This window comes from Helianthus annuus, chromosome 8 (genome assembly GCF_002127325.2).
Source record: "Helianthus annuus cultivar XRQ/B chromosome 8, HanXRQr2.0-SUNRISE, whole genome shotgun sequence".
Taxonomy (NCBI): Eukaryota; Viridiplantae; Streptophyta; class Magnoliopsida; order Asterales; family Asteraceae; genus Helianthus; species Helianthus annuus.
In genome coordinates, this window is record NC_035440.2 from 105,629,369 (window position 1) to 105,642,408 (window position 13,040).

Here is a 13,040-nt window from a genome sequence, read left to right on the forward strand (position 1 = left end):
CTTTCGTCACTCTTCTGTAATATTCAGCTCTCAACGGGACAGCAAGAAGAACATCATCAAAGATTATATCTTTCTTTGGAACAACTGGTTCTCCTTCTCTGTTGTAATAACACTCTCTCTTCTTGTCCCATCGTTTGTTGCTGACAGCATTCTCATATTCTTCCTGCATCTCATCCATTCTTCTGTAAACCACATCTCTTTCTTTATGTGTTTTCTCACTCAAGATCTCTTCTCGAGTTTTCTCTTTGTTCTCAATCTTTTCTTCATGGTTTTTAGCAGGTTCTTTTTCTTCTTTAATTTCAGCAACATTCGCAAACTTTCTTGGTGCTGTCGTAGCTTTCCCATGAGCTGTTTTGCGAACAATATCATTTCGATCTTCTTCTGGACAAATTTGAGACCAATCATATCCTTCATCAGGATATATGACAGGACAAGCTCTTGAAGTTGTTTTTGGTCTATCTTCAATCAACTTTGGCTCTTCTCTGCTTCGATGGTATATCGCCTTTTGATAATAATCATCGTTGAAAGGACGTTCATTTCTTTCAGCAACTTCTGCATTCTTACACTCTCTTTTGAAATGACCTTTTTGCTTGCATTTGAAGCAGGTCACTTTTGACTTGTCGAATCCAAGCTTTGTTGATGGACCACCAAGAGATTGTTTCCCAGTAATTTCCATGTATCTTTGAGCTCTCCTAATGCAGCTTGCTAAACACCAACGAATATCAATAAGCTCCATCTCCTCTGGATCAATCTGGTCGTAGTCTTCTTTCGTCAGTTCAGAATTACCGATTTTTCCAGCTACCAGACCTTCATATGATTCCAGGACAGATGCAAGAAAGCTCATTTGCTGCTTCGCTGCATTGATACTCATTGCTGGAGAATTTTTCAGTTTAAGAGCAATGTTGCATAAAATTTCATCTGTGTCTTCTGAATTTGTTTGTGAAGATGAATGATATCCAGAATGATGACTTGTTGACGTTGTTTGAGATTCATTCATCTTTTCACCAACGAATGCTGTTTTTGGTGAACCAACGCCTTTCTCTGAAAGTACACTACTTTTGTAATACAAGCCGACATTCTGTTGTCGTGAAGACTCTGTCATCTTGCTTTGCTTCTGCAGCTCTAGATCATGACTCTCAATCTTTTCAAACAATGCATCAAGAGAAATTGTATCATATGAATCATCATTTTTCAAAATAAACACAAACGTTTGCCACTGATCAACTCGTGGTAACGCTTCAATCACTTTATCGATGATTTCTTCTCTTGTTTTAGCAATTTCAAATCTTTCGAGTTCGATTTTTAGGTGACAAAATCTTTCTATCATTTGCCTCACCGATTCTCCTTTTAAACTATCAAAAAGATCAAATTCTTTTTTAATTAGCGCGATTTTGTTCTTTTTAATTTGTTTACCACCCTCAGCTTTAATACGTAAAGCTTCCCAAACTGATTTGGATGTCCCGCTATGATTTAGTAATGCAAATATATCGTTTCTAATTGCTGACTGTATCAATGCGATCATCCTTTGTTCGGCGGCAAATTCTGCTCTGTCGTCTCTGGAGAATTTTTTGAACTGTAAATCTTCACCTTTGTCATCTTTTGGTTTTTCGTATCCGTACTCAAGACAAAACCAACTTTCATGTGCATACGCTTTTGCCCAATTAATAAATCTTTCTTTCCACCAAGTGTAATCTTCAATGCTTTCAAGCGTTGGTGGTTTAGAATGCGTTCCGTAAAAGTTATCATGCTTGATGTTCTCATTGATTGCCTTTGTGATGGTTTTTGGTGTAACAGTTGTAACTTCGGATGATTCAGATGTGAATGCGTTGAAAAACGTGTTATAAAATTCTTCAGCCATGATGCTTTTTCTTTGAATTACCTCGAATCACCTGAATGAATTACGTAAACAACCGATTAGTTCAAAAACTTTTAACAAACTTGATTTTGGAAATTAATCGATTTGATATGATTTTACAAATAATATGCTCCAAAACAAAAACAAACAATTTTTTCAATTTGATTTTCGTCAACCGATTGGATGGGGATGGTTACTAGCCGATCGAGTAGTAATGGATGCTAGCCGATCGAGTAGGGAGGGATGCTAGCCGATCGAGTAGGAGTACTATGCTAACCGATCGAGTAGAGGGGTTATCCTAGTCGTTCGGCTAGGAATGTTGTGCTGTTCGATCGAACAGAGTCAAAAAGTCAATGGCTTTTAATGAATGCTGCTGTTCGAACGACTTGGAGGTGCTAGCCGTTCGGCTAGAAATGCTACACCTGCTGCTGTTCGATCGAACAGGAGATGCTAGCCGTTCGATTAGGCCAATCGATCGAACAACTGTTCGATTCAAAGGTATGCTTATTCTGTTTGTTCGGCTGAGTGTAGTTGCTGTTCGAGTGATAATTTCCTGTTCGAACCAATTTTAACCAGCTGTTCGATTGAATGACTTTCTAGCCGATCGAACAGCTGTTCGATTGAAGTGCACTAATATGCTGTTCGATCAAGAGTTTCTAGCCGATCGAACAACTGTTCGATTGAAGTGCACTAATATGCTGTTCGATCAAGAGTTTCTAGCCGATCGAACAACTGTTCGATTGAAGTGCACTAATATGCTGTTCGATCAAAAGTTTCTAGCCGATCGAACAGCTGTTCGATTGAAGTGCACTAATATGCTGTTCGATCCAAAACAAGAGAGCTGTCCGATCGAATAGAAAAATATGCTGTTCGGGTGAGATTTTTCTGTTCGAACGGTTAGCACTTTGCTAGCCGTTCGAGTAGCCTAACCGAACGGTTGGCCTACTCGATCGAGTAGGAAGGTATTGCTGTTCGAGTGGGACATTGCTAGCCGATCGGTTAGGAAATTCTGCTGTTCGATCGAACAGAGTTTGACATCAACATGACGAACAGTTTCAGCTCAAACGAACACAAAATCACTGATTTCTCTCAAACGGCTTGGAATTTTGACCTGAAAATTTGTAGGATCATAGATCAGATATAGGCGCACAACATATCAAAATTTCATCCAATTTTAACCGTAAAAACACTGTTAATTTTGCGATTTTCAGATAAAAACGTGAAGAACAAGAAAGTATGAAGAAATTTGACAAATCTGAGTAAATTCGACTCTGAATCTGAAGGATTTCTGTGCGTATTCGTGCGTTTGATCTGTGCAATCGAGCTCCTGCTCTGATACCACTTGTTAGGACCGGTTTGACTCCGAAACGATTGCGTATGACACGTTCGACGTGCGGAAACCGTGAACGTGAATAACCGAAACACACGAGACGTACTATTAACGTGATTCTTTGATAGATCTGAAAAGATACAAGAACCGTGAATCACCTTTTGCCTTTCTCTCTCTACTTTCTCTCTCTAGCTTCTCTCTCTAACCTCTAAGCTCCAAAGATCAAAATGGCAAAAGTTTCTAACTAAAAGCCTAAGGCTTCTATTTATAGGCCAAAGGTGATAAGGAATCTTTCCTTATTTACAATAATGCCACCTTGCCTTTAGTAACAAGATATTACATTGTAAACACTATAGTTCTTCTGTTTCAGCTACGAACTGAGATGACGGAGGCGATAGACATTAATGTACCAACAATATTATATAAACGTGATCATATTTATATCTAAATCGTTTATCATTAGTCAAATTCCTACCTATTTCAAAATACATTGTTTATTTAAACTTACTTTTTATACTACAACCTATTTTCATGTTAACTCACGTACACGAAATTCTTAATATTACCGTAAACGCTCACTTCCTCAATATTCAAAATTTCACGAAATGCTACTCGTCAACTTAGTCGGCCTAACAAATCCATTGCCAACGAAATTTTTTATTCAACGTAACTATTGAAACAAGCCCATCACATATAATTAAACTAGATATTTTCTATTTTAATTGGGAATCATACCAACTTTTCGCACACACCTATAAAATATTACAACTATTATTCAACGTTTACGAAAACTTCTTTCAAAAGCAATAAAATATTTTATTAAAAGACGCTTTTCAACAATTATTAAGTTTATATACCAAATTCCTTCTTCTAAGGATCAACTTTTCACAAGAATCGGTAAGTTTCAAAATTTTCAAATACAAGGTTACTTAAAATGATGCAAACTTATTTATCTCTAGAACATTTCAAAACCTCACTCGATACGTCAGTTAAATTCAAAACACGTGGGCAACAAAACTTCATAGGAACCAATAATTTTCAACTATATCAATTCTTCAAAAACCATAGTAGCATTTCCATTCCTTTACAAAGTACCTTTTCACATAACCAATAGACGTATTATACTCTCTTTACATTCACAAACTAAAGTCTATACTTCATGACAAGTCAATCTATTTTAACTTCACGTTTTGCGCAAACAACTATATATGCATATCATTTTACACGTTTTAGTCACAACAATCCCACGCGCGTCACTCGTTCCTTTTTCTTTCATACTCAAAACTTTTAGTTTTTTACGCGTATAAACTCGTGTATTTCGATTTATACTATAAACAAAATCATTATTTCCTACATCTATACTTATACATTTTATGCCTTCATGTATGTTCACACTTACACACTTATGTTATACTCATGATTCAAAATTCATACGTTTTACGTTCATACATACCCTTACAATTATACATTACGTTGTACTTACATTCATGTTTATATTACATTCATATTCATGTTCATACATTTTATGTTTTCAAATACACTTATACAACTTTGTTTACACTTATATTCATATGCATATATTTGATTCATACTTAAACCTTCATGTTTTACACCTATATTCATGTTCATATCCACGCTCATACATCTTATGTTCACACTCATACTCGTATTCATACTCATACGCTTTGTGTTTATACTTATATTCATGTTTGTACACAGGTTTTGTACTCACTTTCATACACATTATGCTTATACTTGTGCTCACACTCTTGTCATACGTTTTGTGATTATGCTTACATGCGTATTCATATTTAAGCTTATACTATGCTCATGCTTTTTACTCAAAATTTATACTTTCGCACCTATACGCGAGCGAAACCCGAGGGATTCACTTACGATTGGTCTTATACTATTTGGAACACAAACATGATTATATGTTACATATCTATACACACGCAATCTTATTTCAGAATTTATGTATACCTTGATTCATACGCAACTAGTACAAGCTATGCGGATCATCCGACGATTGGTATAATCACGGGTACACACGAGATTATAGTAATAAGCGCATGAGAACCATAGAGTGTACTATTGCGTATGGTAAAAACACGAAACGTAACATGACACCGAATACGAGACGGGCGTAATATGGTAAAACATGGTGGATGTGTCGCTGGTACATCCTATATATAAGTCTTTTCATCATGCTACCAAACTTTCGTAAAACGTGCCGTGAAAAATTCGGTGTTTTGCAGACCTACTTAGACCTAATACGTAAACTTTAACAATTCACAAATGCACTGCTAAGCGTGTGATATCCGATTATTCACGACGAAACTTCATTCTTAGCATGCTACCTTCGTCTATCCAATACTTAAGCCATTCTTATACTCGTATCTGTCTATCAGATCAATCATTCATGCCTATTCTCCTTTATCCTTTGTCTTTTATACGAACCCCATTCGCGATCAAGTCTCATCTATTCTCTCTGTTGAATCTTTGGATGTCATCTTTTCAAAAGTCTTCCTCTTAGATTTCGAGGACGAAGTCTCCTAAAGTAGGGGAGACTGTAACATCCGTCAAAACGGATTCCCGAAATCCGACTGTTTTGAAATTCGAATCCGAACCTTGAACCAACGGAACTTTTTTTCACGATTCAAATAACTGTCAAAAGATTTTTTTATATGGTTAATTATCTGTATAATTAATTATTTATTTGTTTAAAAAAAATCAATATAATAATTAATTAATTAAGTTAATAAATTTAAAGGTTATTTTGATAACCTAGATAGTTATAGGAAATCAAAACTTAAACCAAGTTGAGTCAACTATTTAATTAACTCTTAAGTTGAGGGACTGTTTGGGTAAATATTTGAAAGTATAAAAAATAGCTAACCCTAACTCCTTTTTATCAGCCGCACAACACACACACTTAACACACACACACACACCTCTTGGTTTCCCTTTCTCCCTCGTGAATTTCCGGTGACCGGAGCCGAGCTCCGGCGTCTCAGATTTCAGGCGACAAACTTAACCCAGCCGCACCCCTTTTCCCTCGTTTTCTCCGGCCTAACTCCTTTCACTCTCACACCCATACCCCCTACTTTCCCCTCTCTAAATGAACGGCCGACCACCGCGATGGTGGCGGCACACGGCTGCGACATGTGGTGGAGAGAGAGAGAGAAACGGAGGAGATAGAGAGAGAGAGAAACTAAGGAGATAGAGAGAGAGACAGCAGCGCACGGCGGTGGCAGCAGAGCCCCGACGACTCGAAGTGGAGATGGCATCGGTGCAAGCGCCGACGACGGCGGCGAAGGTATCTCGCCGTTAGGTTCGGTTTCGGAGCAGCGTGTAGTCCAGGTACGGTTTGATTTTTCTGTTCAGTTTCGGTTCGAGTTCGAATCGGGTACATTTTGATCCATGTCCGATTGTTCTTTTTGAGTAGTTCAGTGACTCGGGTCAATTTGGGTTGGCACTTTGTTTCAGTTTAGATCTCTGGTTCGGTCAAAACTGATCAGTTCGGTTCTGTTTTGTTTCGGGTTCAGTCAACAGCAGTCAACTCGGTCAACGAAAGTCAACCGGTCAACTGCTGGTCAACCGTCGAACCAAGACTTGGTAAAAATCTTAACAAATGCATTTTTGTTATTATTATTAATTTTATATATGTAGTTACGGTTTTAATCATGAAAACATTAGCTACTTGACTTGTACGTTAAACATGTCTTGTAACTTGTATAAATGTATACATATTCGTTATATAACTCGTATAAATATATTGTTTCGTTTATTGTTGATTAGACTTTGGAAATATATCGATACGTTAGTTGTCGGGATCGCCCAAAAACAGAGGAAACTCTCCCGATTTTCGTTAAAATATACATGTACTTTTTAGGCGAACCGCTAATGAAAACGTATCGAAGTTCAAATGTTTTTTTATAACAATAAATATAAACGTATATTTATTTTGACAACACTTCTATAATGCTATCGATAAACTTAATTTAGAATTATTTCATAAATTATATAAATATATATGTATATATATATATATATATATATACTTATCCATCGACAAGTTATACTTTAAATTCCACTTCAAATCCTCCGTCTTGATTTCGGTTACTCATGCACCATCGTTTGCCCATATAGTGTGATCTCGGTGTTCCATCCTCTTAACCTCTTACACTCGTCAACACTTGGATAATCGGAAGACTTAGCAATTTTGTGCGTATACTCGCAACCCCCTTTTTTATGTTTACCACTTTATGGGGTGTAACATGTTACTTTATTAAAACACACCTAAACTTATTCTTTATGCAATGCACGAAAACAATCCTTATACATGAATGCTATGTTATGTTACTTGATGCTTACGTGGACCATACTTATGTGATATGTTTTAGTCATTAGCTTTCACGAGCCTCCATTTGACATGTATAGCGCTATAGGAGTAACGCACCGCCCATAGACTTGTGGTCATGTTGAATTATATCATTTTTGCGTAAACAGAGGATTGGCTAGAAATATTGCATGCCATGTTAGGTTGATCTTGTATAAACTAAGTTGCCATGTGGATTCGTTTTTAAACTTTTATACTTATACTTATTCTTAAACTTGTATACTCGCCTTTGCTTTTGCATTGAATTGTATTTTAAACATGTTACAGGTTGAGGATTGATGATGCTATGAAAATGGATTAGCAAAGATGCCTAGATACTCACTTAGACGTTTAGGTTTAAAGTGTTGTATCAATTTTGTTATGTTATGTTGAACAATGTTGTTATTTGAATTTCTTGTAATGTTTTGACAATTTATTTATGAAATGAAATCGGTTGAATTAAATATTGTCACAAATAGTGCTATGAAGTTTCTTACAATCTTGAACAAGTCCCACTCCGATGATTCCGCCATTGGTTGGGTGTGACAATTGTGACACGTGAAGAAATAACCTTAACAACCCCTGTCCACGACAGGTGCTGAGTCCAAACTATAGTACTATCGTTGCTAAGGCGTCGGGCAACAATCACTGCGTTGTATGATCAATGTGATTTGATATAAGCAACGTATGTAACACCCAAAAGTGAGTAAAGTAAAAAGGGATCGAGTATACTCACAGATAGCGTTTAACAAGTAAACACTCTCTTGGATTGAAAGGAGCGCTGAGAGATTAGCCTGAACAGTCAACGATAGCATAAGAGAAGAACGACACGTAAAACGGTGAAAAGCGAACCAAGTGACAAATGGTAATCCGTTCGGATGGCAATCCGAATGGATGATCATTCGATTGGATGTCAATCCATTCGGATGGTCATCCGTTCGGATGACCATTCGGTCGGATTAACACGCGTTTGGGATGGATGTGTTTGTGTATGATAGTTTTGAAGGGTCGGAACTTACATGGGAATCAGAAGACGAAATGCGTAGACACTACCCTTTCCTTTTCAGTATGTCAATGTTTAAATAGTTATGTGTTCAGGTTTCGGGGACGAAACCTCTTTTAAGGGGGGTAGACTTGTAACGCCCCAAAAATGATAAATGATAAGTATAAAAGGGAAATAATATTAAACTTAAAATAGTTAAGGAATTATGGTAAGATGATAGCTAAATGTGGTTAAAGGTTAGAGTTGAAACTAGCAAACAAGTGAAGGGGGTGAAAGTGTAAAAAAAAATAATAATAACTTAACTAAATTAAATAAAACAATAAACATCCCAAACACACAGTACGTGTGTCTGGGAGCGATCGAACAAGGCAGAGGAGAGGGGAAACCCTAGCTCAAGAAATCAAGCAATCCAATCCAAATTCATAAGCTAATTCAGTGCATGATCCAAAAATTGTGATTAGCTAACCCTAATCTCTTAAGTGGTAAGTTCAATTTTTGAAAATCTTGATTTGTTGAATGAGGGGATTAAACCAAATCTCGATTGCTTGAATCAAAATGGGGAAATCTGAGTTAGAATTGCCTTTTAGAACAAGAGTTATGCTTGATTTTAGGTTGTATGGAAGGTTATAGTAAAAACCCACTTTGTGAGAATTTTGTTATGATTAAGAAGCTCATAATGATTATAATTATATGTTAGCTTGATATATGATTGTGTTTGTAACACTTGAATACTAGATAAATCGATGTAGAATGAAATATCTAGGTAAATTAGAAAGAATGTGATTGTTGTGAGATGTGAACTAGTAGAGATATGTCTTATAAACTTGTACCTTGTTCTTTAATTATGATGCTTGCCAAGTGTTTGATGAAATGCCTGAAAGATGAATATATATGGAAAATGGTAGAATGAAATGATAGACTAAATGAAAGAATGAATGTTTTAATGTAGGCATGAAGGAAAAAGGTGCAAGCACCAAGAAAACGGAAGGCGCGCAAGATCGAGGTATGTTCCGTTGCATACAAATCCTCGTTAAAATCTTCTTTTTATTTAACTTTGATGTAAAACAACCCTTGAATGACAATTATGGTAATTAGCGAGTAGATAGCAAATCCTTTGTGGATTTGGTTATGCTAACGAAAGTTGTAATAAGCTATGCAAATCGACCGGTTCTAGTGAACAAGTCGTGTAAGAATAGGCTACCATCCGTTTTGAACGGGTGGTTTCGAATGCTATGTTGAATGCTAGAAGCTTAATCCGTTATGCGGATAGAAAGAAGAATTTATGTTGAGAGCAAATAACCCAATTAAACGGGTCGAACATGTATGCTTAACTCTCAATGAGAGTGTTTATGCCAAACCCAATTACTTGGGTAGTCGAATGCGTAAAAAGAATAAAAGTTCATATACGGATGGAACTAAAACGAAAGAATTATGATTTAACAAGTGTGATAACTAACCTTTAAAAATTTGGTTGTTAATGTAGGTAAATCCTCACTTTAGGCGATTTGGAGATTTGGAGCGAGCACGTGCCCATGTCATATTATATCAAACGCTTCCGCTAGCTTTTCTTATCTTTTGGTCTAAAACTTGCCGTTTTGTCCAACTTTATTAGTAGATGTACATTTGAAAAACTTGTTGTCTTTACTTTTAGTAGTTTTATGTCTTTGGATCGTAAAATGTTATTTAGTGGATTATGTTAAGAAAACAGGGGGCATGTTCGTTTTACGAACGGGTCATGCCCAATTTTTGTAAAATTCAATTATGTATCAAGGTTGGAATTTTTGATGTCTATTAAATTACTTTTGTAAAAGATTTTATTATTACGGAAAAACGGTTGTTTCAAGTTGTTATCAGAGCCTAGGTTTGAGGGATTCGAGCTCTTAACGCGATGCTTGAACTCAAACCGATGGCTCGTTCGAAAGTGTGCTCGCTCTAATATCGCCAATGAGGTAATAATTTAAGTTCCCGATGAATACTAGTATATGTAATGAGTTTGAGATGCAAAGTTAAGTTAAGGATGTGAAGTAGTCATTATGGGTAGCAAAACAATGAATTCCAAGTACCGTACGGCTGGAAAACGGACCCGAGAAAGAATTAAAATGTTAAAAAACAAAGCTGCAGCGGACTAACAAACGGCTGGCCGTCGCCGACGGCCAGACACCCGTCGCCGACGCCATACCCCCGTCCGACGCCCTAACACCCTGTCTACGGGTAAACATGTCCGACGCCCATTTTAAGAGCCCGTCGCCGACGGGCATCCTAGCCGTCGCCGACGGCTTACACAATATCGATTTGCTGATTTTTTTGTTTAACGTTTTGTGTTGCCGGGCTATCCAAAAACTTATTTCATGACTAAGTAGAATTCATATAAGGCTTAATAGGTGTATGTAATCACAATTAGTGATTTCAACAAGAATGAATTCGTAAGAATCAAAAGTGATGAACCGAATTGCATGAGATAGATTAAGTAAATGCTGATTAATAAACAATGATATACTGAAAGTTTGTGTTTTGTATTAAACGAAAACATGACATTGTGTAGATGGCTGATGCAAGCAACGTTAATGATGATGATGATACTGCTCGTCAAGAAGTATTTTACAATAAAGTCACAGAAGTGGCAGAAGGGGTTATGCAAGCTAATCTTCCACGATTAGCTCAAGAAGTAGAAAGTCAGGTGTTGGGAGTTGTGGATGCCATGATGACAAGCAAGATTGAAGAACTGATAGAGGGATCTAAAAGTAAAAGCAAAGAACGACGGTGCACGTATAAAGATTTCATGGCGTGCAATCCCGCAACGTATGATGGTAAAATCGACCCGATCGCATGCCAAAGATGGATTTCAAATATAGAAGCAGTATTTATTCGAAGCCGTTGTGATAATGAAGATAAGGTGATGTTCGTTACTGGCCAACTCACTCTTCAGGCGAAAGATTGGTGGGATGCGCACAGTAAGGAAATAGGCGAGGATAGACTTCAAATTATGACTTGGCAAGAGTTCAAGGAGCCCTTCATGAGATATCATTGTCCTCAGTCGGCTATTGACAAGATTCAGGAGGATTTCTTACGCCCCCGGCAGAAAAATGAGTCAGTAAACGAGATATCAAATGCTTTCATGGATAAGATGAAGTTCTGTGGGGATTTTGTAACTACCGAAAGAATGAAGATCAATCGTTTCTATGGCGTGTTAAAGGCAGAAATTAGAGAGTTCATCACTCCCTCAAAATGTGAAACCCTTGATGAGCTTATTAATTTAGCACGGGATAGAGAGATTGAAATTAAAAGGCAAGAAGAGCGAGGTGAAAAGAGACCAAGTGAAAGGGGTGCAAGTTCTAATCCATCTAAAAAGGGGAAGTTTCAAGATCAAGGAAGGAAGGATAAGTCGAAAGGTGGAATTACTCCTTGCAAGACTTGTGGAAAACTCCATACTGGAGAGTGTTTGTTGGGCAAAAAGGGGTGCTACAAATGCGGTAAGGAGGGGTATTCATCTTATCAATGCCCGAACAACCCGAAGACTTGTTTCAATTGTTTTGAAAGGGGGCAAATCAAATCAGAATGCCCAAAACTTCAGCAAGAATCGAAAAAGGAAGATAAGAAGCAAGAGGGTTCAAGGGCTAAGGGAAGGATGTTTCAAATCACGTCCGAAGAAGCCAAGTCCCATCCGAATGTGGTCTCAGGTATATTTCTATTAAACTCCATACCGGTTTATGTCTTATTTGATACCGGAGCCACTATGTCATTTATCTCAAATGAAATTGTACAACATCCTTCCTTTAAAGTTAACGAATGTCGATGCCCTTAGAAGTAGAACTAGCCGATAGCAAAAATTATTTGTTGCACGAAATATGTAAGAGATGTAAATTAACCATCGAAGGTGAGGAGTTTGACATCGATCTTATACCTATGATGTTGGGGGAATTTAAAGTAATAGTGGGTATGGATTGGATGTCTCAAAACCACGCGGAGATAAATTGTGAAACCAAAACGATGCTTATTCAATCTCCAAGTGGAAGGCGATTAAATATACAAGGCGAAAGAGAGGTAGAAGCGAAGACATGTACCCTCGTTCAAGCCATTAAGTATGTGCTTAATGAGAGTAGGGCATATTTAGCTTATGTGGTAGATACTCAACAAGGTTCCCCAAAGCTTGAAGATGTCGAAATTGTGAACGAATTCCCAGATGTATTTCCGAAAGAATTGCCAGGGCTTCCTCCCGAGCGAGAAGTAGAATTTCGTATCGAATTGAATCCGGGTGCGAAGCCGGTTGTGAAGGCCCCCTATAGGTTGGCTCCCACCGAAATGCGCGAATTAATGACACAACTACAAGATCTTTTAGATAAGGGCTTCATACGCCCGAGTGTGTCGCCTTGGGGAGCACCTGTCTTATTTGTTAAGAAGAAAGACGGGTCGATGCGTATGTGTATCGACTGCAGAGAACTAAATAAGCTGACCATAAAGAACCGCTACCCTT

The 13,040-nt window shown here is 37.4% G+C and overlaps 1 protein-coding gene across 1 annotated transcript; it reads left to right on the forward strand.

The window, feature by feature from the left end:
• Positions 1-11,111: 11,111 nt before the first annotated feature.
• Positions 11,112-12,371, forward strand: LOC110887659. Its single transcript, XM_022135236.1, has one exon. It carries the CDS (start codon positions 11,112-11,114, stop codon positions 12,369-12,371), a length of 1,260 nt encoding a protein of 419 aa, XP_021990928.1.
• Positions 12,372-13,040: the final 669 nt, after the last annotated feature.